This window comes from Gigantopelta aegis, chromosome 6 (assembly GCF_016097555.1).
Source record: "Gigantopelta aegis isolate Gae_Host chromosome 6, Gae_host_genome, whole genome shotgun sequence".
In the NCBI taxonomy this organism is placed as follows: domain Eukaryota; kingdom Metazoa; phylum Mollusca; class Gastropoda; order Neomphalida; family Peltospiridae; genus Gigantopelta; species Gigantopelta aegis.
The window spans coordinates 19,620,704-19,648,642 of NC_054704.1; the positions used below are offsets into that span (position 1 = coordinate 19,620,704).

A 27,939-nucleotide genomic window follows, 5' to 3' on the forward strand; every position below is an offset into this window, starting at 1 on the left:
TAATACACTACAATATACTGTGTATGTTATAACATTTATAATACACTCTCTGTGCATTATAATAATAATTATAATAATAAACTCTCTAGATGTTATAATACTTATAATATACTCTGTGTTATAATGATTATAATACCGGTACTCTCTGTGTATTATAATAATTATATTACACTCTCTATGTCATAATATACTTTAATTCACTTTTAGTGTTAATTAAAATACTTATAATACTCTTTCCGTGTTAAAGGTACAAAAGAAATCCCCTTACTATTTTATACATTATTTGTCAAAAATTTCATTTCTTAGTAACAATTGTAAACATTTTTACATCTATAATCATTTAAAATATATTTCAGTGTTTTAATTATTTGTAAATTCGTCTAGCACTCAATAACCCAAAGTTTGTATTTTGAGACAAGTAATATTCATAGATGTACGGGCTGCCATTTTCATGACAGATTTGTGCCCGAATTAAACAAAAGTGCCCAAATCTGGATTACAACGTTTATTTATATTAGCATTACTGCCAAACAGCTATATAGGGTTGCAAATGAATCACCACACATTTTTATATGGATTACAACTAATATTGTGGGTAGAATGATGGAAATACATGGTAAAAAGTGTTCAGGCCAGCTTATTTTGCTCAAATTTGTTTATTGTTTTTGCCCAAATTTGATAAATTTTCTCCAAAACTGTTGGGGCAGTTGCCCCCCTGCACACACACCCAATCTCATACACTTATGAAGTAAATGTTTATATTCTTGATCAGTGAAAGTGTTTTGAATCCTCATGCATCCCAACAACTGAACAGGATGTGTGTCTAAAAGAGACTGACAGAAGAAAAGAGTATCATGAAATTCTTGGTGTGCACCAATTGGCTGCATAAAAAAAGAAAGAAATGTTTTATTTAACGACGCACTCAACACATTTTATTTACAGTTATATGGCGTCAGACAACACAGATTTTGAGAGGAAACCCGCTGTCGCCACTACATGGGCTACTCTTTCTGATTAGCAGCAAGGGATCTTTTATTTGCGCTTCCCACAGGCAGGATAGCACAAACCTTGGCCTTTGTTGAACCAGTTATGGATCACGTGTCAGTGCAAGTGGTTTACACCTACCCATTGAGCCTTGCGGAGCATTCACTCAGGGTTTGGAGTCGGTATCTGGATTAAAAATCCCATGCCTCGACTGGGATCCGAACCCAGTACCTACCAGCCTGTAGACCGATGGCCTAACCACGATGCCACCGAGGCTGGTAATTGACTGCATAAAGACACTGTCCTACACCTGTGCTTAGAAAACTTTTAATTAAAGGGCAAATTTATGAAGCCTGTTTTTCTTAAACACAGTTGTTTAGGCATTGTAAATATATGCAGTTACAAGTTACAAGTTAGTGAGCAAGACCAAAACTGGCTTCATAAATTTCTCAGAGTCTGAGAGTTTAACATCATAGCAATGCCAATCAAAAAAAGAAGAAGTTTGTTTTGTTTTATGACACCTCAGGAGCACACTGATTTATTAATCTTTGCTCAGAAAGGAAACCTGCTACATTTTTCAATTCATAGCAAGGAATCTTTTATATGCACCATCCCATAGACAGGATAGCACATGCCAATCAAATTAAAGATACGAGTCTAGATTCTAAAGTTTTATAAGCATGGGCCCTGATCTTCATTAAACATTAGGATACCTGATGCCTAATTCACATAGGTCTCTTAAGCAACATTAATACTGCATCATCATTGCAAATCATTTACTATTGCACTGTGAGATTGCAAAGTTAGAAGAGTTTAATGAATTAGACTCCTGATCTACAGAAAATAATAATCTAGGTAAGACTTTAAACCAGGTACACTGTACATAGTTTTTGTAGGACTATGTACCTTTAATGTAACCGTTTATGGTAAAGTTAGCATCAAGAGAGCACTATATGTAATTTGTAACCTTGTCGATTCTTGAATATGGCTATTTAAGCAGAAACATTGAGTAAAAATTATTATCTGATAATAATAACCTCATTTTGGTCATTAACTCATATACAAGGGAACAGAACAGCTCTATCCCATTGAAAATGATTGTTTTTGTGTAGCCACACCATATGAAGTGTACTGAGACCTTTATAAAATATTAATGTCTAAAATTCCACTTTTTCAGATTTGACTAAATTACTGTCTAAAGCTGATACGGTATAAAGTTTTAAATACAAAGAAGTTGTGACTCTTTTAAATAACTAATTTAAATCAAATGGAATTTTTCTAAAAATAACTATCTGGTAAATAAAATATAAATAAATAATAATTAAACTGAATGAATGAATGCAATATGCCAAAGTCAATAGACTTTTTACATCAATAATATTTAAAGATTAATTAGTAAAAGGTTTTTGGTCATATTATTGAGTACTATCTCTTTATTTATTTACAGCCAAAAACCAATAAATTGACTCTAATAAATTTTTGTCATCTAGCATTTTGAACTGTTAATTTTCAATGGACGTTAATATGAATTGAACAGATCTTCAGAGATATTTGACACAAAAAAATTTCTCAAGTGGCACAACTAATATCACATGGTGTAGGATAGAACTGTTCTAACAGGGTGGTTGTACTGGCTTTCTATCAGTGGGGGTGGTTGGAAGCAGTGTCCTACCTGACTGTCCAGTCCTATTGTTAGGAGCATCAGGAAGAACAGCACGGACCACAGAGGTGAAATGGGAAGCTTGGCGATAGCCTGTGGGTAGGCTACAAATGTTAAACCTGGTCCTGTAAACAGGTGGAAAAACAGACGTGTTAACATTCTAAAGGCAGATATAAATTAAATTAGCAATGATCAAATAGTGGTAAAAATAATGCAAAACAATATAACAAGAGTATTATGAATGAATGAATGAATGGAATAATAAAATGTATAAATGAATGAATGAATTAATAAAATGAATGAAGAAATGTATGAATAAAATGAATGAAGAAATGAATGGATGAATGAATAAAATGAATGAATGAATTAATTAATAAAATGAATGAAGAAATGAATGAATAAAATGAATGAAGAAATGAATGGATGAATGAATGAATGAATGAATGTTTAATGACATCCAAACATGAAAGATATATTGGCTATTGGGTTTGATACCAAAACAAATGGTGCACAAGTTTGTTATATTTTGGATTCAATAACACCAAAAGATATATATAAGTTTAAACATGAAACAAATGAAACTTACAATATTAACATTTTGGGAGTGGATAATATCTATAATACTGCCTTGGTGGTAAGTATTTAAATACAAATTCTGTATAAATTGATATCATATGCAATATGCATTAAGTGAAACAATAAGAGCTTACTATATATTTTTAATCCTACTAATTAATTTAAAATCATTTGTGATTTTTTCTTTTTGACTGAGTCAACTTAACTGTTTCATATACAACAATAAAACTGTATCTATCAGTATTTTGTTTATTTGTTTTAATTATGTACTATATTTAAAGTTTGAAGCTTAATTCAATTTTAAAAAATATAAATCTATAGAAAAGATAACATTTTTAAAAATGTACAGAGTTATACCAATGGTTCTGATGATTAACACCAAAATGATACTTAATATTTACATTAGTGTAATTAATGCTTTACCATGTAGAATCTTATTAATATCTGAAATAAATAGCTGTTTGGTAATTATGTTCAAATAAGGGGCCAATTATCAATATTTTATGAACATAAAAACCATATGTTGGGAAGGAGGGTGTTAATGCCAGAATAATTATGCATTTTAACTGGAAAAGAATGTTGATAAAAACTTTTCTTGTGAAATCCTCTTTTTTTTTTAAATTAATGTTTTTAGGGGGCACGCAAACTGTTTAGGAGTCATCTCATGAGGTTATAGGCAAATATAAAAGGTGATGGGTAAAAGAAAGAAGTGTACCGGCCTCAGTGGCGTCATGGTTAAGCCATTGGTCATAAGGCTGGTAGATACAGAGTTTGCAGCCCTGTACCAGCTCCCACCCAGAGCAAGTTTTAATGACTCAAGGTGTAAGGCCATTTCACCCTCTTCTCTCTTACTAACCACTAACAATTAACAACTAACCTACTGTCCTGGACAGACAGCCAAGATAGCTGAGGTATGTGCCCAAGACAGCGTGCTTGAACCTTAATTGGATAAAAGCACGAAAATAAGTTGAAATGAATGAATGAAAGAGGTGTGACTGGGCCATGGCACCCCACCTCTCCAACCTATGTCTTCATCAGTGGGACCGGTATGTGTTCTTTAAGCACAGCCATGTTACCTTCAGTGACTACGTCCTCCATCGACACACCAGCTTCATGAGCCATGAAGCCCAGAACAGAGAAGATGACAAACCCAGCAAAGATACTCGTACCACAGTTAATGAACGGAACCATCATGGAGTCTCTACAGAAAATGGAAACCAAACAAGTCAGCTATAACATCAAGTAGCATTAACTAGTGGTGGGAATCAGTTGGAATTTCATTGGTTATAATTGGTTGCATCAACTGATTACACAATTGGTTACAATTACATGCATATAAGAAGGAGTTTAATTAGAAGCATTTATTGACATATAAATGGTTAATTTTACCTAAGGGCGAGACATAGCCCAGTGGATAAGCGCTCGCTTGATGTGCGGTCGGTTTAGGATCAATTCCATCAGTGAGCCCATTGGGCTATTTCTTGCTCCAGCCAGTGTACCACAACTGGTATATCAAAGGCCATGGTATGTGCTATCCTGTCAATGGGATGGTGCATATAAAAGATCCCTTGCTGCTAATCGAAAAGAGTAGCCTATGAAGTGGCGACAGTGGGTTTCCTCCCTCAATATCTGTGTGGTCCTTTACCATATATCCGACGCCATATAACCATAAATAAAATGTGTTGAGTGCATTGTTAAATAAAACAATCCATTTCATTTCAATTTTACCTAACTATTAATATCTTTTTTCTTTATGTACACAGAAACAAACACCAATCCCAACATGTTTGCTTCAATTCCATCATCTAAACATAAAGTGGCTACAGCGGGTTTCCTCTCTCAATATCTGTGTGGTCCTTAACCATATGTTTGACGCTATATGACCGTAAATAAAATGTGTTGAGTGCATTGTTAAATAAAACATTTCCTTCCTAAAAAGGTAGGAATAATTACAGCTAACATTTTGCCACATGATTGATTATGGCTTTTTATAACTGATCATCACATCTATAGAGCCAAACCAATAAAAAAAAAATTGATTAAAATAAATCATTGTTATATCAATAGCAATAACAAATGATGAATTCTTAGCCAAACTTAATAAAGATTCATAACACATTTTAAGTCTCAAATCAGTTTTTGGCAAACATACCATGAAACCTGTTCTCTAGTGGTCTTGTTAAACAAAACAAACTTTAACATTTTACCATGAAACTTAGTTATAAGTGCTTTTGTCAAAATGGAGATGAGTAGAGTGAAAATGATAACACACTGAGCAAACGGATTACCAACCTGTAGACATTGTGGTTGAACTTGTTGTAACTCGCCATGGTGATGATTCCACCCCACGCCATGCCAACAGAATAGAAGATCTGTAGAGCTGCATCACCCCACACCTAGACAATACCAAAATATAGCAACATGTACTGGTGCAGATCAAAACAACACACAACCTTCAGTGTGTCCAAAATTGTGTCTTTATTCAAAGCATGAATTTACAATTAAAACAAAGATATACTTTCCTCCACTTTATGAGACAATGAAACATACATGACTGCCATTTACTGGTTTCATTAGAACATTATCAAAATGATGCAAATGAGAGGGAAAGCTTTCATTAATTATCAGCAGGATTTAATATATTACGATATTGATACCATGCAAATTCACATGCTAAGAGAAGTTAGAAAGTACTCTCCTTAAACTAATCACAGGGGGGTGTTGAGGAGTGAGAGTGATGGCTCCCCTTAAATAACAAGACCTGGATAATGATGACGATACTGTACATGGTTCTTTACCCTGAAGCTAGCTAACTTCTCCCATCGGGGAATGATGTAGAACTTGATTCCTTCCATGGCTCCAGGCAGAGTCACACCTCGGATGAGCAGCACTGTGAGGACTAGATAAGGAAATGGTGCTGCGAAGTGCATCACCTAAACAAACAAATAAATATGTTCATGAGAAGGAATAGATAAGGAAATGGTGCTGCAAAGTGCATCACCTAAACAAACAAATAAATATGTTCATGAGAAGGAATAGATAAGGAAATGGTGCTGCGAAGTGCATCACCTAAACAAACAAATAAATATGTTGATGAGAAATACTAGATAAGGAAATGGTTCTGCAAAGTGCATCACCTAAACATAATCCTGCATTTTTTTTTTTTTATCCCACTGCCCCCTTTCCTTTCTCTCCTTTGAATTCCATCTCATTTTTTCCCAATCTGGCAACTCCTCCTATCTTTCAACTTCTTTCGCTGTTCACTTCCACATCCCAGTCCTTGTCTCTCCAACCGCGACAGGTGCTTGTCTCTTGTGGCTATCTGTGCCACACACCTGCCATTCCCCATCAGCTTTTAGCTGTGGGCTTAGTCTGACCACTTCGGGGAGTGTTCAGTAGTTACTTCTGGCATTGTTAAGAGGCAATAAACACAAATTTATTTAGATACTTGGTAGATACGAAAATGCTTGTTTGATTAAATAAACACAAGTTTATTTAATCAAACAAGCATTTTTGTATCTACCAAGTTCAAGAATCATAACTTTGTAAAAAATTACTAAATCACCATGACAGTTAAATTTAGTCTGTACAGTAGCCTACATAATAAAGCTAAATGTATATACAAAATTCCATCTCAATATCTTCTGGCATTGTAAAATAAAGTCTGAATTTTTTTTTTCATATTGCCTAAGTCAAGGGTCATAACTGTGAAAAATGGGTAAATCGCAATGAAAGTTAAACTTGATCTGTAACAGAACATGATAAAGCTATACACAAAATTGGTAAATCACAATGAAAGTCAAACTTGATCTGTAACAGAACATGATAAAGCTATACACAAAATTGGTAAATCGCAATGAAAGTTAAACTAGATCTGTAACAGAACATGATAAAGCTATACACAAAATTGGTAAATCGCAATGAAAGTCAAACTTGATCTGTAACAGAACATGATAAAGCTATACACAAAATTGGTAAATCGCAATGAAAGTCAAACTTGATCTGTAACAGAACATGATAAAGCTATACACAAAATTGGTAAATCGCAATGAAAGTCAAACTTGATCTGTAACAGAACATGATAAAACTATACACAAAATTGGTAAATCGCAATGAAAGTTAAACTAGATCTGTAACAGAACATGATAAAGCTATACACAAAATGTTAGCTCAATATCTCAAGGCATTGTGAAAAAAACCCATATTGAAAACTATATGTTGGACAGACAGAAGGTCAGACAGACAGAAAGATGGATGGACAGACAGACAGAAAGACAGAAATGAAACCTACAGTCCCCTCTGGTTGGACTAGTGGGGACTAATAAAAAATAGAAGGCTGTCAATAAATGCTTTTATTCTGCAACCACTGTTTCTATTGGCCGATTATGATGACCAATTAAAGCAGTTGTCACATGCAGAGCTACATTACAAAATAACTAATTTGACCTCTAGGTCATTGTATAAATGTAACTTAAATAACACAAATGATATCTTCTCCCTTTAATTTTATAGACTGCAGGATAAAAATAATAACTAGTTAATGACTAGGATATCCACTTTATTCTGTTCAAGCCAAATGGGAAATTCTGTTTGGCAAGCCTCACAGAACTTCCCATTCTTAACTTCAAAGGATAAACAAAATAAACATTTAAACATACATTCAAGTTAATATAGAAAATAACTAATTAATGACATATGATATCGGCTTTATCCAACAGATTTTTAATCCATATACTGACTCCAAACCCTGAGTGAGTGCTCCGTAACTAGTTATTCTCTACATTAACTTGAATGTACTGTTACCCGATGCTGACATGATCGTGAGTACACGGAGACGTACCTTGCCTAGGACGGACACTCCCTTGAAGAGACAGAGGAAGACGAGGACCCACGACACGAACAGGGCGATGACGAGCTGCCAGCGCAGAGTGCCCGGCTCTTCAATCCCCCCACTCAGCTCCAACACGTGGCGTCTGCAACACACAGATACAGAGTTTAAATGTTTACATTGTTTAATGACATCACTAGAGTACATTGATTTATTAATCATTGGCTATTGGAAGGAAGGAAATTTATGTTTTATTTAACGATGCACTCAAAACATTGTATTTACGGTTATATGCCATCAGATATATGGATAAGAACCACATATATATTGAGAGAGGAAACTCGCTGTTGCCACTTCATGGGCTACTCATTTCGATTAGCAGCAAGTGATCTTTTATATGCACCATCCCACAGACAGGCTGGTGCATACCATGGCCTTTGTTACATCAGTTGTGGAGCACTGGCTGGAACGACGGCTACTGGATGTCAAACATTTGGTAATTTTGTCATACAGTCTTAAAGAGGAAACCCGCTAAATCTTTTTATTAGTAGCAAGGGATATTTGATATGCAAAACCTCACAGTTATTTCATTCACTTGAGGAAGTCAAATGTTTGTTAAATGAAACGTTGTGATTTTAAGATAGTTTTAGTTAATGTTTACATATTATATCCCACAGAAAGGATAGCACATACCACAGACTTTGACATTTTTCCATTAATAGCAAGGGATCTTTTATATGCACCATCCCACACATACCATCACCTTTGAATTACCAATCGTGGATCACTGGCTGAAATGAGAAATAGCCCAAAGTGCCCACTGACGGGGATCGATCCCAAACCGACTGCACATCAAGTGAGTGCTTTATCACTGGGCTACATCCTGCTTCCAGTTATATAGTATGCAACCACTGCTTTTATTATTATTTTATAGTAAAACCACTCCAGTATTAAGACTACCCCTCTATTATGGATTACAACCTGTAAAGTCAGACCCAATGGTTGTTTTCAGTGCATTTGAACCCCACAGCATTTATTTGTCATGTCACTTAAGTGACAAACAATTAATGACATGGTATGATGTTAAAGTTAATTGCAGGTGTAGTGTTATATTTATTTAAATGGAAAGTCAAAAGTGTACTTTTAAACTATAGGAAGTCATAGCAAATGGCTGGAAGGTACGGCACAGCCATTTTATTGTATAACTGAAAACAATAATGTTGAAATGTCACAGTTACACAGAGTACACGTTTTTTTATGAAAGCATATGCCATACTATCCTGGTACTTTATTTTTGACAGAAACTGTCAACAAATGCAATGATAAGCTACAGTCAATTAAGTGAGAAAGAAAGAAAGAAATGTTTTATTTAACAACGCACTCATCACATTTTATTTACGATTATATGGCATCAGACATATGGTTAAGGACCACATGGATATTGAGAGAGGAAACTTCATGGGCTACTCTTTTCAATAAGCAGCAAGGGATCTTTTACATGCACCATCCCACGGCATTTGATATACCAATCGTGGTGCACTGGCTGGAACGAAAGTGCAAAAGAAGTCACACGTTTGTATTACCTTTGGGGCAGTGGTCATCCTAAAGTGTTGGGTGGGTGTCATTTGTCCAGACAGTTGTTAATCTCTGTGGTGTAATAATAATTAAAAAAAGGGGCCAAGATCACAGATAACTGAAGTAGGTTTGACACTTGATTATTCTTGCATGTCAATGTAAATGTCAATACATCGTCATCACCCATTATTTTTATTAGTTTAAACATTGCTAACAACAACCGGAAAGCTTAAAGGATGTAAAATTCACAATCAATATTTACCAAACAGTGATTATTTTGAATGTTGATAATTAAAAAAGTAAAGTTTGTTTTATTTAACAATGCCACTAGATTTTTTATCTTATCATCGGCTATTGGATGTCAAACATATGGTCATTCTGACACTGTTTTTTTTAAAAGAGGCAGGATAGCACAAACCATGGCCTTTGTTGAACCAGTTATGGATCACTGGTCGGTGCAAGTGGTTTACACCTACTCAATGAGCCTTGCAGAGCACTCACTCAGGGTTTGGAGTCGGTATATGGATTAAAATCCCATGCTCGACTGGGATCCAAACCCAGTACCTACCAGCCTGTAGACTGATGGCCTAACCACAATGCCACTGAGGCCGGTACCCCACTATTACGACTGATGGTTTTAACAGTGGAGTTTCACTATACTAACATATTATCACGTCACATGCATAGATATATTACAAAATGGTACATTATACAATGCACATTTTGCTACACAGTCATACAACTTAATGACACCACTAAAGCACATTGATTATTTAATCATTGGCTATTGGATGTCAAACATTTGGTACTTCTGACTTGTAGTCATCACAGGAAACCCGCTACATTTTCCCATTAGCAGCAAGGAATCTTTTATATGCACTTTCTCACAGACTGAAAAGCACATACCACAGCCTTTGACCAGTTGTGGCACACTGGTTGGAATGAGAGAAAAACCCCAAATCAGTTGAATGGATTCACTGAGGTAGTTTGATCCTGTGACTCAAGCACCTCAGGCGAGCACTCAACCGACTGAGTAATTAAATTAATGCAAAATAAAGTATTTTTCACTCACTCCCAAAATTCTTCACTAGCACTCATTGCTTTCTCTGCAAGTCGTGACATGTTGGGTGATAGAGTTGTGTCGACAGTGTAGGACATGGCGTTGGTCATGTTGGTCATCAGGGTGACCAGTACACTTGTGTTGGTCGAGTTCCCCTTGACAACATCCACACAATGCTCCGTGTTCCACTCGTTGTTGCAGTTGCTCCATGGCAGCACTGCACGGAATGACATGACGAGGTAGTACAGAGCCCACGCGATGATCACGTTGTAGTAGATGCACACGATCGATGACACAATCACCATGCCGATGCCCACACCTAGTAAAATGGAAAAATGGAAAAATGGACAAAAGCAGGGCTAGCTGTGGCAATCACCAAATTCGCTATATTTTATTTTTATTTTGCAAAAAAAATTACATGTAATAATAGACATTTTGTTACAGAATATATTGAGTGCAAAATGGTCTTCTCACCCAGAGCTATAGCCCAGGGGCCTACTTCACAAAGCTCTCTTAGGTTCTGTTAGACAAAAAAGCATCCTCTTTTCAAGTCTTTTAGCATTGCAATGCGAGATCGCAATGTTGTGAGAGTTTAGTGTATTTAGGCACCTGGACAACAGGAAGAAACCTGACAGCACCCCCTTTCAATAATGTTCCAGTTAAATATGTAGATGCTGACGGGTTTCTTTCTGTAGTGTGTGTATTAGTGGTTAATATGTGAAATATTTTTATATCAACAAACTTAAAATTGGTCAATGTAAAGTTATTTAGCATCAAATTAAAAAAATTGTAGTATTAGAGTGGGAATCTTTGCCTACCGTGTGGTAAGCAGCTATTCTGTGTTTTCGCTATACAGTTATCTCTGGCAGCAGAAAGTGATCATACCCATCTAAATATACATCTAGCTCTTGAACAGCAGAATACTCTGGTTATAACCAAAACAAATATAGAGAATAGGGCAAACAAAAAGTACATTTTCATTTTAGAGTGGGAGGGGTTGGCACAGGTCCCCCTGACCCCAGGTTCCTATATATTATTCCATTTAACTGTTTCATGATTCAACCAGTCGAAACAACACTAGCTTAAAGCCTGCCATACCCTAATCTGAATAACAAAACCATTAACACATTCATTGTCATATCTTTGAACAAGGTAAAATGTGAAGGACTTTTTAACCTGGTCGTTACTGCTTCAACAACACACATGGAATGCCAGTTTATGATTAAAAGATCAATAAAAAGTGGCATTGGATATTTCCAATACAGAGCAGACTATAAGATCCGATTTCACTCATACTGATTTATATATTTATATGCTAACATGGACTGGCCAATGGACTCTTGAATTGACCTGCTCCTTCTGGGCTATGATCATTATGTTAATACATGTATCTGTACATCAAATTACTGTAATTTACCTTTGAACAAAGGACATATCCTCCAGATGGCTATAGGGCTGAGATTGGAGAACTGGCCGTATGAAACTTCCAGAAAGAAGAGAGGTACCCCGCATAATACCAGGAACAGAACGTATGGAATGAAGAACGCTCCTGAAAAGTCAACAAACAATGTATTGCTTCTCCACCAATAAACCACATTATAATAAAATCAAAATAATATTACAGTAAAAAATATTAATGTTTCACGTTTTTTACTCTATCAACTAACTGGCCTCGGTGGCGTCATGGCAGGCCATCGGTCTACAGGCTGGTAGGTACTGGGTTCGGATCCCAGTCGAGGCATGGGATTTTTAATCCAGATACCAACTCCAAACCCTGAGTGAGTGCTCCGCAAGGCTTAATGGGTAGGTGTAAACCACTTGCACCGACCAGTGATCCATAACTGGTTCAACAAAGGCCATGGTTTGTGCTATCCTGCCTGTGGGAAGCACAAATAAAAGATCCCTTGTTGCTTGTCATAAAAGAGTAGCCTATGTGGCGACAGTGGGTTTCCTCTAAAAAACAAAAAAACAAAAACAGTGTCAGAATGACCATATGTTTGACGTCCAATAGCCGATGATAAGATAAAAAATCAATGTGCTCTAACGGCGTCGTTAAATAAAACAAACTTTACTTTACTTTTTACTCTATCAACCATTTGACACGATACTTATATTCACTGAAGGAAGGTTGGGACGTAACCCAGTGGTCAGTCTAGGTTTGATCCCCATCAGTGGACCTATTGGGCTATTTCTTGTTTTAGCCAGTATCAAAGATTGTGGTACATGCTATCCTGTCTGTGGGATGGTGCATATAAAAGATCCCTTGCTTGTAATTGAAAAATGTAGCGGGTTTCCTCTCTAAGATTATATATGTATCTAATGAGTGAAAGTGTTCTAACAGACACAAATGTAGTATTCTATTTCTTACATAATTTTCCTAAACAAAATTTGAATTATCAAATGTTTGACATCCAATAGCCGATAATTAATAAATCAATGTGCTCTAGTGGTATTGTTAAACAAAACAAACTTTTAAAAAAACCTAACATGTGCATCACAGACTAATCAGTTTCAGGTTAACCTATTGAGCTGTGTTTTTTCATTGAATGGTATGGCATTGACGACCTAGTCATCATCTATACAGGGGTGCAGAAAGTACTCACCCAATCGCAAATTTTAATGTATATTATAATATTATTAATAATATGTTATTCTAAAGACTGGCGGACTAGTAGAAATTATTGTGGGCTAGTAAATTTTAGTTGGTTCTGGTCCGGCGGGCTAGTGAAATATGTTCCATTTCTGCACCCCTGTCTATGAGCAACCAGTCATATGTCTTTAAATTGTCAATGCACATATGTGTGTTATTAGTATGTGTTATCAAAGATTAATGCATGATGTTCTCACTAATGGGTGTATTAGAAATCATTCTTTTATTCCTATATGTGAGAAATGAAGTAGGTAGAGTGGTGACATTGTTCGTCACATATGTACATATGTATGTATCTATGGGCACAACACTATATCATTAATACCATACATGTGTTGTTTATTGGAATTGTATTAGGCCACTTGCAGTACTTTATTGGGATGCATATCCACTCATTCATTTCAACTTATTTTCGTGCTTATATCCAATTAAGGTTCAAACATGCTGTCCTGGGCACACACCTCAGCTATCTGGGCTGTCTGTCCAGGAGAGTGGGTTAGTTGTTAGTTGGTTAGTGGTTAATGAGAGAGAAGAGGGTGTAGTGGCCTTACACCTACCCACTGAGCCATTGAGAACTCGCTCTGGGTTGGAGCCGGTACCGGACTGTGAACTCTGTACCTACTAACCTGTAGTCCGATGGCTTAACCACGACACCATCGAGGCCGGTGCATATCCCCTGAACCCAAGCTATGAATCCACTACTGTTAAAACAACCTCTAATAATAAAATAAAAAACATTAAAAAAAAATTCCTTCCAATCTTCTTTCTTCACACTGGTAAAGACAAACCGGCCTCGGTGGTATCGTGGTTAGGCCACCGGTCAACAGGCTGGTAGGTACTGGGTTCGGATCCCAGTCAAGGCATGGGATTTTTAATCCAGATACCGACCCCAAACCCTGAGTGAGTGTTCCGCAAGGCTCAATGGGTAGGTGTAAACCACTTGTACCGACCAGTGATCCATAACTGGTTCAACAAAGGCCAAAGACCATGGTTTGTGCTATCCTGCCTGTGGGAAGTGCAAATAAAAGATCCCTTGCTGCTAATCGGAAAGAGTAGCCCATGAAGTGGCGACAGCGGGTTTCCTCTCAAAATCTGTGTGGTCCTTAACCATATGTCTGACACCATATAACTGTAAATAAAATGTGTTGAGTGCGTCGTTAAATAAAACATTTCTTTCTTTCTGGTAAAGACAAATTAATACAATAAGGATTTGAAAGGAATGTTTGTTTAATTATTTCAAATACTGTCTTAAAAATAATAATAATTTGCATTTAATTTGTACTGAAGCGGTGGGTTTTTTTTAATGAACCAACTAAATGAATGAATGTTTAATGACAGCTCAAAAATATACATCGGCTATTGGGTGTCAACAAAGGTAAATATCTAGTCATCATAATCTTTGTTATCATTATCTTGGATGTGCGATCTGTCTGTTGGTGAATCCTTTGGGCTACTTCTAGCTGGAGCCAGTGCTCCACATCTGATGTAACAAAGGCCATGGTATGTACTATCCTTGCTATGCTTGTGTTGCTAAAGAAAAAAATTCTTCCTCTGTGATAAAGTACCTTTAATAGATGGGATGGGAACTCTATTTACGTGCCCATATCCACAGAGGTTCAGGCACGCCCACCTCGGATTTAGCCTCTGACTTCGCCAGTGACCAATTCCGGGGCAGGAGGGCATACCTTTAATAACGGGCAACGGGCAACTCTATTAACGTGCCCCTATCCACAAGGGTTCAGGCACGCCCGCCCCGGATATGGCCTCTGACTTCGCCAGTGACCACCTCCGGGGGGGGGGGGGGGGGGGGGGGAGGGAGAAGGAGGAAATGTAGGGGATAATTTAGAAATGTGGTATGACCACTTAAAAAAAAGAAAAAGGAAAACACTTCGGGAGCTACCATTACCTTATATCTTATATTATAAATTAATAATAGTCGCACCAAACTATATCATACTATTCTTTTAATATATAAATTAGTAGGTGCATAGTAAAATACTTTTTCAATCGGGCGGTTCAAAATAAATATATTATACAATCAATCTAATAAATTAATTTAATTTACATTAATTAATCAACTTAGGCCCTAGAGGATCAAGGATTCGTAAAGGGGGGAGCCTCGCGCCCCAGTCGATCTGGCGCTCCAACAAGCGGGTGGCCCATTCCGGTTAGTCCGGATTTCCATGGGGGGGCGTTCCGGGGGGGGGGGGGGGGGGGGGGGGAGGCCTCCTACCAGGCATCCCTACCGGCCCAAACCACCAATGCCCTAACGCACCCAACCACGGCGTCTCCACCCCCCCATCCCACCCCACCCCAGGTTATTCATACAACACAGGTGGGCCATATTTAGAATGATATGAAATGATTTGTGATAATGATTATGAAGAAGCCCGCGAGCCGCCGTCCGGAGTGGTGGTGAAACGTATAAGTAGTTGTTGTTGATGTTGTTGTTGAAGTAGTGGATTGATCCGGTTATTGGGAGGTGTCCTTGCTGTTTTCCTCAAGCATTCGTGAGCCCAACACCCGGGGGGGGGGTGCGTCACCTACACGGATGACAAACGTCATTGCTATATAAACCTCGGTATCACCCAGGAAACCACTCAATCGTTAAGTGGGTGACGCCGGGTAACGGTCAGGTTTCTTTTCTTTTTTTTGTATATACAATAATGACCGATCAAATTAATAACCGTTTAAAACCTATTTAGTTAAAAATGAAAACATATATATTAAAATAATAAAGATCTAAAACTGCTAAGAGGAAGATATAATTACTAACTAATACATTTATTATAACAATTAATTAAAAGTATAATCTATATACCATATAAAATTAAAAACTAAAATACATTCACCCCCAGCCAAAGAATTCGCCAATGGCAGGTGGCACAGACACTGCCAGGTATATGCGCCGCCAAGCCACAGCGAAAACAACAAACACTCACGCAGATGCTCTCACACTAGGTTCACTCAATCGTTTTTGGCCAGTTAAGAGCACGGACCGAATAGCAGACAGTTTTGGGGAGACCGAGCTCCGATTGGTCAGAACCCGATCCCCCTCAGCCAATAGCCCCAACACCCAATAGATATTCATTTAAGTAAAAGGAGCAAAAGAAAAACTATACAAGGGGTGGAAAGATTCCACATTAACTTTAGATGGCAGAAACTATTCAGGAAGGCACGCTCAAGGCGAAGTCCCAAGGCGACACACACCTTTAATAAGAATAAGAGACAGCTTGAGGTCACTTATATTAGCATGTGCTTTATAATGCAATAAGCCTGCACTTTATTATAATCCCCTGTTGTGTACTTAACACTTGGAACACTCTAATAATCTGCTTTTATCTGCTTATTTCTGAAAGCCGTGAACATCAAACTAGGAAAGATCCACTTAACGAAGGTTTTAAAGTACAAGTACTTCAAAACTGTTTTGCATGGGCTTCTGTAGGGGAATACAAGGGGGGGAGGGGTCTCTTGCCCTCTCTGGATCTAGGCTTCAAACACATTTTTGGGACATATATTGGCCAGTCAAAGTATATGTTAAAGGGACATTCCTGAGTTTGCTGCAATGTTTTAAGATGTTATCGACTAATAAAATATTTCTATGATTAAACTTACATATTCAATAGATTTTCTTGTTTAGAATATTAGTGGCTGTATATTAAACATATTTCTGATCGTTCTAATATTTGTACTAGGTTAATTTTCATTTTCTTTCCTAAAAAATATTTTTTCGTACGTACGAAATTATTTGAAGACCAAATCCAGTTTGGGCTTCTTACAAATATTAAGACGACCAGAAACATATTGAATATACAAACATTGATATTCTAAACAAGAAAATATATTTAATATGTAAGTTTAATCGTAGACATATTTTATTAGTCGGAGACATGTTACAATGCAGCAAACTCAGGAATGTCCCTTTAACTTTACATATTTAGAATATTTACCAACATTTTCCATCATGAGATTTACTTGTAAAAAGCAGAAAATTGGATTTTAGATATTTAAATATTTTGTAGGGGTATGCCCTGGAACTCCTTTAGAATTGACAAAAACTTGCTACCAAAGGAGTGAAACGAGAGGCCTGTTTAGAAGGGTGAGCGATTGCTGCTACTCACGTGACTGGGTTTATAAATCCTAGGGGCCTAATTCACAAAGGTCTCTTAGGCTCTGCTAGACAACAAAGCATCCTCTTTGTAAGTCTTTTAACACTGCACCGGCCTCGGTGGCGTCGTGGCAGGCCATCGGTCTACAGGCTGGTAGGTACTGGGTTCGGATCCCAGTCGAGGCATGGAATTTTTAATCCAGATACCGACTCCAAACCCTGAGTGAGTGCTCCGCAAGGCTCAATGGGTAGGTGTAAACCACTTGCACCGACCAGTGATCCATAACTGGTTCAGCAAAGGCCATGGTTTGTGCTATCCTGCCTGTGGGAAGCGCAAATAAAAGATCCCTTGCTGCCTGTCGTAAAAGAGTAGCATATGTGGCGACAGCGGGTTTCCTCTAAAAAAAAATCTGTGTGGTCCTTAACCATATGTCTGACGCCATATAACCGTAAATAAAATGTGTTGAGTGCGTCGTTAAATAAAACACTTCTTTCTTTCTTCTTTTTAACACTGCACTGCGAGATCGCAAAGTTGCGAGAGTTTAGTGAATTAGGCCCCTGATATGATAAAAGATGATGGTACCAGTCAAATTGTTCACCTAAGCATGCCACCGAATTCTTCTAAATGTTTTAATATAAAGTCCTACATAGTAATTTGATTGTTACCTATTAATATTCATGATATTGCCTACACATTCTTGACCATGCTTATACTTTATTATGTGGCAATATGTCTTGCCCCTTAACCACCTGGCAAAATTACCGTGGTCGCCCCTCTTTTGATTTAACCAGATCTGAATTTTGTAAGATAAACAGATAAGCTTTCGACAGTCCCGACAAAAACAACATGATTTACGACCGAACGTGACCTAACAAACATTACATAATAGGGCAACCTGTCCGTGTATAACATGGGGACAGATAAGATACGGGCCAGAAATGGAATTCTAATGCTAAGATCTCGAGTGCGGGACAGTCAGATACAAATCATGAAAAAGTTGCAGCGATTCCTTGTATAGTTTGTATACGTATCGCGCAATGCGCATTCGCCACTCCTAGGTGAGTAGCCTTCGCTGCATGCGAATATCACGCAATACGCAAATTATGATCTCATGTTTGCGACTAAGTGACCGTAACTTAAATACATCAACACGTATGCAGCTTGTGGGTTTTTTTTCTCGATAAATCGATCAAATCATATTTAGCAGAGCTTCTAGGTGAATAGGCCTATGCTGCATATGAATATCACGCAATGGCAAAATTAGGATAATTTACGGGATCGTAAGCTATATTCACACGCATGGATATTGTGTCTGCATCAAATTGATCAAATCATATTTTGCAGATGTATGACATTTCATGCGGTGTATGGTGCTTTAAAAAAAAAACTAAATACATGTAGCAAATTCCACCGTTCGCCGCAATGGCAAATTCTGTTGGTGAATGCATAATTTAAAATAGTTCGAGCTTTCAGATCTAAATCATATCATGCATTATTTTTTAATCTGGTTCCATATAAAAGCTGATCAAAGTCTTATATGAATAAAACGAATCCCGCTTGAGTTTATGCGCCTCTGTGTCATGGGAAAGACCCGCTCCCCATTCCTTATTATACGCATCCTGGGTCATTCGTTGGTTATTGCTGAGGGCACCTGTGCCCTGGCTACAGACCTGCCATTGACCTCTTCAACTTGTGGTTCTAATAGTATGGATTTAGCGGCAACATAATCTGCCCGATTACTAGAATCCACATTTTTTTTTTTACAGTGTGCTTCTGTCATGAATGGGCACGTAGATTTCACACACACGATGGAGTGTTTGTTTGCATAATTAACTGACATATAGTCGAGAATGAAGTTCAGACTTTGGACTTGTTTTGCTATATGTCTATATTTAAAGATAACACAAATAATAAATTGAATCCAGACACACAGACCAGGCCTTGGCCTAACTTAAAAAAAGAAAAAAGAAAAAGAAGTTCAGTGGTAGCCTGCCGATGTAAATTTTGGTAGCCAAAAACACTTTCAAATTTCAAGATTAAGGTCGAGCCCTGCAGACACGATACATCAATGGAAATATAAACACACAAACAAACGCACGTATACATGCGCATGTACACATACACACACAAACACGCACACATGGAAGCACGTGCACACATACACAAACACGCATATACACTTGCGAGCACATATACATACAGAAAAGGAACGAAAAGATTGTCATAAATAGCACCGTATAACATAGCTACGTACATCTCTCTCTCTCTCAAAAGTAAATAAACTTGTCCAACCAGTGTACCATAACTGGTCAAAGGCCTATGTGCTTTCTTGTCCGTGGGAAAGCGCATATAAAAGATCCCTTGCTACTAATGACAAAATGTAGTGGGTTTCCTCTGGTGACTATCTGTTAGAATTACCAAATGTTTGACAATAGCCGATGATTAATAAATCAATGTGCTCTAGCGGTGTCGTTAAATAAAACAAACTTTAAATAAACTTGACATTTTTATAGTCTACATACACTGGTACGGGAAACGTATTTTGTCAATATAATTAAAATTAGCTCCACTATTACATGTGGATCTAACAGCAGCCCGTTGGAGCTCATGTCCAGTTGACCTTTCATTCGATCTTACTTGCAAAATCATGCCAGTTTTTTAAAATAAATTTGAAAACATTCGGGATTAAACTAAAGTTTGTTTTATTTAACGACGCAACTAGAGCACATTGATTTTTAATCTTATCATCGGCTATTGGACGTCAAACATATGGTCATTCTGACACTGTTTTTAGAGGAAACCCGCTGTCGCCACATAGGCTACTCTTCTTTACGACAGGCAGCAAGGGATCTTTTATTTGCGCTTCCCACAGGCAGGATAGCACAAACCATGGCCTTTGTTGAACCAGTTATGGATCACTGGTCGGTGCAAGTGGTTTACACCTACCCATTGAGCCTTGCGGAGCACTCACTCAGGGTTTGGAGTCGGTATCTGGATTAAAAATCCCATGCCTCGACTGGGATCCGAACCCAGTACCTACCAGCCTGTAGACCGATGGCCTGCCACGACGCCACCGAGGCCGGTTCATTCGGGATTATGCCGAGGGTATACGAAATGATTCGGATGAATTACGAAGTATGCCGGAAACTAATTTCAATATAAAATTTTATATAAAATTCGTTTCAAGACGAAAAAAAAAAAAGAAGAAGAAAAAAAGTGATGGTATAGCTATAAAACCTGTTTATACTAGTATACAATCCAGAGTTTATTACTGCACTGTTACCCCTGTTTTTTCAATGTTGAAATAGACCAACAAATTCGCCTACTGCATAAATAGTCTCGCCCGATATTTTTAGAATTTGTATGCTCCCGAATAACGTTATAAAAGGCGGAGTGTAATTGGTCGATATTTAAATTATTTATAGATGAAATGTCATCTGAACATGGGAGTCCACGCAATGCTGTTAGATCTACTGGTGAGACCAGTAGAGCTAATTTTAATCAGATTGCGTATTTTGTCTTACAAAATTAATATATTTTTCAACATCTATATATTTGTTTATCCGAGGCATGGTTGGAATCACGTGGGAAAACTGCTCTTGGTGATTCAAACATTCCCACTGCGAGTTCATTCGCGTGTTCGTCAAAACTGGCTTCAGATCCAAGTTTAATGTATACAGGACCTAGGACCTAGGTACATACGCATATCAATAGTTAAACGCATACACAAACGCAAGGTTGTATAAGCCATGCATCCATTTGTATATGATCCGTGGTCCGTGCCCGTATCCACATCATTGTACTGCTCTCGGACGGAAGAGTACTAGTCATCGGGCTAATAAAGAACACGATACAAAACACCCAGACCATTTAGGCGTATCATAAAATATTGTTTGTTTCCGGTTACCCGACCGACCCTAATTTGAACCTGCCGACCCTAAAACTTTTTTTGTATATCCAAAAATGTTTTTTTTAATATAACAACGATTTCCACGAAAACATTCCAAAACTATCACAAGCACTAATTTGGTGTCATTTAGGGGATAACCCTACTGTGTTTTCCGATTTGCGGACGTATATCGGTGGTTTTACTGTCGCAAATTTAGTTTTATTGGCGACCCGTTAGCCACGAAATGTTTTCTTCTAACAATTGATTGATGGAGTTACTTCCCTTCAAATTGAAGTTCGGTAACTTTCGTGAGATATCGGGCGAAGAGTCGGAAAATTATTTTCACGAATATATGCGATCTTTTCCGATTTACTCTACATCTAGCGTAGCGAGGTGTTCCAATTAATAATAATAATAATAATAATAATAATAATAATAATAATAATAACTGTATTTAATGATTTACTCCAGCGACAAACTTGCCTTGTAGAAATTTAGTGACCTTCTGATAAACTAGGGGAGGGAATGTTTACCGATACTGATGGAGTTTACTGCCAAATCAAATGATTAAATATGTCAGTAAGATCTCGATGCGTTTCGTTATTTTTTGTAAGTGGTCACTGGGAACTTCGCGGGTTTCCTCTAAAAACAGTGTCAGAATGACCATGAGTTTGACGTCCAATAGCCGATGATATTAAAGATAAAAATCAATGTGCTCTAGTGGCGTCGTTAAATAAAACAAACTTTACTTTTCAACGTTCGTTTGAGCATCCTGAGCATTTGTACAGCATTTCTATTCATTGGACCAATTGATTGCTTCAAACCAATTGCGTACTTTAATACTGGATGCATACAGAATAAAACTAACATTGCAAATTATAAAATTGGTAAGTCTACCATTTCTTAGATACACTAGGAAAGATAATATTCATAAAAAAAATTAAAAATGTTATTGTTGGACAGATAAATATAGAACCCTTCTTGTCAGTTTTCATTAAAAGAAATTGTTATAACTTATTTACTGGTTTCTATCCAATTAAGGTTCAACCAAGTCTGTGCTGGACCAGTACAGAAGTTCAGTGTTAGTATGAGAGTAAACCTGCCTATTATTAAACAGCAAGGGGTCTTTTGTATATACTCTCCCACAGATAAGTTAGCACCAAGTTGCCCTCAAAATCAAAATGCCTTGCCTTTTATAAATTTATAAGTTGCCCATGTAAAAAGAAGCCTTTAAACACACCTATGTGGATAGTACTACATATTTCCTTTTTTTAATTAAGTTATGAAATAGATATAGAAAATAAAATGGCCAAAAGGTTTTTGTCCTTTTGAAAATTGTATAATGGAAAAAACCCACCTTATATTTAAAACTGCACATAAAATATGCCCCCAAAACGTCACTTTACCATGCCTTACTTCATTTCTAGGGAAAACACTGTGATGAATGGTATTGTTGGTTTGCATAATGCATTTCTATACATGCAGATGTTATTTTGGATACCGGTAGACAACACCTTTATTTAATATCCATAAATAAAATTATTTTCCAAAATAAAATATTTTTCCTACCTACCTACCTACCCTATATTTTTCCAGCATGTAATAAGAAACAAGTAAATTTTTTTTTCGGCCTTATTGGTCAGGATGGCGGGTGTCCGCGAACAATTTGACTGGTGCCATCGTCTTCTATCATAACACATTAATCTCTCGTTAGGCGCAAAAACCAGTCTAGAGAGCGACTGCGATAGCTTGCCCTCCTAAACATGCCTGAGTTCCACATTCGTGTCCGCGAGGAATCATTCTGTGAGTGATTTTCCACGGACATTGAACCTATTTTTGGAGATAACATGTTGCCTTACTGTGCAGGAAATTGTGGGGGTCTAAATACTGACAATGCATAACAGGCAGCATTACCATTGGGTCATAACTAAAAGGTCATGAAGCAATTGTAATACCATAATAAACAAAATGAAACGATGCGTATTTAGTTCAGACATGTCCTTTTAGTCTAGTTCAGTAAGAAACTGCATTACTATTATTTGCATCGTAACCCTTTATTCTAAGTTAGATTTACGGGCCTACCATTTATGCATGTTACCGCTTTACATATTTCTTTTGTTTTAATACGTCCTCATAAGTGGTTTTGTTAGGCTGTGGAACACAAACTTAAATAACGAGCTGTAACCATATCCATTACAGTTATTCACGGTCAGACGTATGACTTGCATCAAACCTCAGGCACCAACCAAGCATTCATTGATTAGGAAGATCCTGATTGTGAATATAACTGTATTAATAATTAGATACGTGTAATGATGCCATAACCGCCTTACCATCACACAGAGGCGCTCGCCTGATGCGGTGGCCCATTGGGCTATTTTTCATTCCAGTCAGTGCACCACGACTGGTATATCAAAGGCCGTGGTTTGTGCTATCCTGTCTGTGGGGGTGGTGCACATAAAATATCCACTGCTACTAATGAAAAAAAAAGATTTCCTCTCAAAGACTAAATATCAAAATTACCAAATGTTTGACACCCAATAGCTGATGATTAATAAATCAATGTGCTCTAGTGGTGTCGTTAAACAAAACGAACAAACTTTCTTCTTTTTTTATATGCCGTTTAACATTCAATAGCCGATGATTAATAAATCAATGTGATCCAGTGGTGTTGTTAAACAAACTAAAAACTTATTTATTATATGTCAGAATTACCAAATGTTTGACATCTAATAGCCGATGATTAATAAATCAATGTATATTTTCAGTGGTGTCGTTCTGTAGCAGAGGTAGGGGGAACGCCAGATGTTGCCGAACATACAGGTTATTTATTACGGTCTTGTCATCTGGTTGACTCGATTACCATAAACGTGTTGACATCCTAACATAGGCGCCGATGATTAATAAATCGTATTAGTCCCAAACAAAATCTACAGCTTTATATTTTAACTTTACCACTTAGAATTGTCTAAAAAATGCTTTCTGTAGATACCAGAGGTAGGGGAATCGCCACCCATGTTGCCGAGCCCGACTGATACATACTCCAATACGGTGAAGATCTGAAATCAGCCAGCTTCCCCGTCCAGGAGCCGCGTTTTCTGACGAGATCTTCGTTCCTTTCTGTGCACCCAAACGGCCTGTAACTCGAGGTGCTGCGCTGAACTACTCGGACTTTAAACGTTTACAGTGTCCGTGCAAAATCAAGTCGAAAAAAGGAATGTCTGTTAAGTCCGACATTTTTCTCTTATTTTAAACTATGACAATTTGGCGCTCCAAAACATTAATCACGAAGAGAAGTCAAGTGTAGTTAAGGCTTGCAAAGGAATTCTAGTACGTTTTTTAGTGCTAAAGAAAATTCTCTATTTTCATCTTAACGAGGTCGGACAACAATCAAATATTATGGGCACAAACTATTTATCACTTAGAATTATCTAAAAATTTTCGCCACAATCCGTGCAGTTACTTTTGTTTTAAATGGCATGATCATGATAAAACTTACATAGGCTATATGGGTAAGAGAATTTTTTTTTCTTCTTTTTACCTATTTTTTGTGTGTGTACCAGTGATTAAAAACATGGGTCATGGTACCAAAATTAACGTATTATACAGAATACCATAAAGTGTACCATAAGGAGACGGACTTCAGGCATCTATTGAATTTCAGTGTTCTGAAAGAAAAACCCCAAAAATATTGCCCCCTAACACAAAAATTGGAGAAAAAACCCCACCTTCATAATTCTTTAACTAGTTTTCAAATTGATATAATCTTTGGCAAGAAGCTGCTTGAAAAGACCATCGCTTGCATGCTACCCATTGGTCGTGTATAATCTGAGAACGTCGTCTTCTTATTGTGGTATGTGCTACAACTTATTTATTATGTCGAGCAGATTGTTCTCTAAATTGCACACATTAAAATACTTCTTTTTTAAAAATTATTATTATTTCCAAAACAATTTTTCTTTTCTTCTTACGGCAAATTAAACTGAAATTATTTACAAAAAGAAAAAACTCAATGTCCATGGAGGACGGGAAGAAATATAGACTAAGAACCGATATGGTTTTAAAATTCAGTTCATTTCAGATAAATTTATTGCATCAATACACCCCATGGTTACATCTACAACAGGGTTTGATCTTAACGGTCGCCCGATCGCCCCTGGCGACTGAAAATACCGACGGGCAAGTCAAACTCCTGTCCCAGGTTGCCCGCCTGGCAACAAAAATATTTATTGACAGTCACAATGGAATAACTAATGTTAAGATACAATGTATAAGAAAATAATTTTATATACACAGTCCGGGCAATACAGGGGCGTTGCAAGCGGTACGGCCATGGTCGTACCACTTTTTGGGTCAGGAACGTTTTTTTCTTTTCCTATGGCGCTCGCATACTATATAATGGGGTCAAATATAACTGACCCGTGAACAATTTTTGGAGACCAATTTTTGAGGGTGGTTTTGAAGTCATTCAGACCTTTAGAAAAATTTAGACCCATGTACCTCGTGAAATTTCTGGCTAACTTCACCAGGGAGCCAAATATATGATGGCTGCCGGCGGCAATACTGGAAATCGCCATAACTCTCTTAATATGTAAGTTAGATTCACGAATAAGGTATATTTATTCCCATTATACTGAGGGTGCCTATTCTTCTGGAAGGGTTATTTTTGCAGTCATCTTCACATTCAAATCCAAGATGGCCGCTGTCCACCATATTGATAATTAAAAAAAAAACCGGAACTCTTAAAATATTTGGGCTAAAGCATAAAAAAATATCTATCTGCACAAAAATAGAGGATGTACACTATTTAGGTGAATTAATGTATGCATTTACAGATAATCTTGTTCTTCAAATCCAAAATGGCCGTTGTTCATCGTATTTAAAATAAGAACATGCTAGAATCCTTAAACTAATAGGGTTAGACAACGGAATAGCAAAGCTGAAAAAAAAGTGAAGTAACTAACTGTGTTATCAGAGAGAGTCGCTATTTGATGGGAGCTTCATTGTTCATTTGCCCTTCTGTTTATATCACATTTTAGCCAGGGCTTCTATAAGATTTGAGCACTTCATGTCACCATACACATATGTTTTTTTTAGGGCATTTATTAATTTAGTGGAGACAGAATGTGATAATCCAAAGTGAGGCATGATAGCTCCAGCTTCCATACAGTCACACTGCACCTGTCAAATGTAGACCTCTTACCCCGACCCTATAGACCATAGAGTTACTATCGTATTCAGTCATGTTGTGTTTTAATGAATAAGATGGTCGCCTATCTTTTGACCAAGGCGTTCAAAACTCTTGTATGCTTGTTTAATAACAAACTGAAAATTCAGCAGCTGTTGAAGACATCACTCATCAAACGTGCCTTGGACAATGGACATCGTGTTCTCTAATTCTCCTGGTATACACATTTTCTGACAGTAGAGGACGTCCCATCACTGCAACATGTCATCAGGCTGAAGTAGATATATCCTTATCACTATTCCGCACCAATGATGTCAATTTTACATCCACACTACTCATATGCCAACGAATGATCAGACAGCTCATTCCTGTATGTTCTATATCTAGAGGAAAGGTCCAAACATATGGAGGTCACTTTGTAAGAAAATAATGAACCCAGCTGTCATCATCACCGCTTGATTGGATCTTACAGTAACTGTCGTATTTCTAGTCACGGTAAATGGGCTATATATGAGAAATGTACTAGTAAACTATTAAAGAAGCTTGAGCTCTCCTAGATCATTACTATCTCCATTGAAACCATGAAAGCCCTCGTCATGAACTTTGTGTATTGTAACATGGGTAGCCCAAACCTTTCAGAAACATGGGATAAAAGTTGGACTAACAAAATCAGACTGATCTTTTGTACAAAACTAATTAAGCACCAGTCGCCTAGCCTTCATCTATTTCTGCCATTCCTTGTTTCACATACTTCTTTTCTGTTGGTCTTAGTTGAATCTAGCACTCCAATGAACATTCAGTACACACACCGCTCAACATCAGCATCTGATCTGTTCAGTTGTGTGAAATAGACTAGGTTTCAGCTATAACCTATATTCACTGAATTTACAGTTCTAATGGACATAACACTATTTCGAAATATATTGTGCTTTCCAAATTGGCATCAGATTGTAAAAAGGACCCATAAAAAGGTTGTGAATGCGTTTAGTGGAAATAGACACCTCATTTATTATTCTATCTCATTTAGTTCAAGGGTTCCAGCATTTTTGCATTTTAAATATGATGAACAACGGCCGTCTTGGATTTGAAGATCAAGATGATATCAAATTTTAAATATTATATCACCAATAGATTGTTGCATCGACCTTTTAGTATGAAAACACTATTCACTTATGATCTATATCTATATTTCAAGAGCTCTAACATTTTCTAATTATCAATGTAGTCAACAACGGCCATCTTGGACTTCAGTGTCAGGATGCTATCAAATTAAAAAATAACCCTACCAGAAGATTTTTTGTAATGGGAATAGACACCTTATTCGTGATTGTAACTTCTATATTAAGTGAGATATGGCGATTTTCGACTTCCAGTATGGCCGCCGGCGGCCATCATTGATTTGGCCTTCTGGTGGAGTTAG

General features: G+C 37.2%; 1 protein-coding gene across 1 annotated transcript in view; it reads right to left on the reverse strand.

The window, feature by feature from the left end:
* LOC121374408 (sodium- and chloride-dependent glycine transporter 1-like) overlaps nt 1-25,908 on the reverse strand; it is a 44,997-nt gene extending 19,089 nt beyond the window's left edge. Inside the window, exons 1-8 of the mRNA XM_041501508.1 lie at nt 25,751-25,908; nt 12,101-12,258; nt 10,696-11,002; nt 8,061-8,193; nt 6,019-6,153; nt 5,513-5,616; nt 4,297-4,421; nt 2,657-2,769 (exon numbers count right to left, since the gene is read on the reverse strand). Of these exons, the coding sequence (XP_041357442.1) occupies nt 2,657-2,769; nt 4,297-4,421; nt 5,513-5,616; nt 6,019-6,153; nt 8,061-8,193; nt 10,696-11,002; nt 12,101-12,258; nt 25,751-25,908 (1,233 nt within the window). The remainder of the gene's footprint in view (nt 1-2,656; nt 2,770-4,296; nt 4,422-5,512; nt 5,617-6,018; nt 6,154-8,060; nt 8,194-10,695; nt 11,003-12,100; nt 12,259-25,750) is intronic.
* Nucleotides 25,909-27,939: the final 2,031 nt, after the last annotated feature.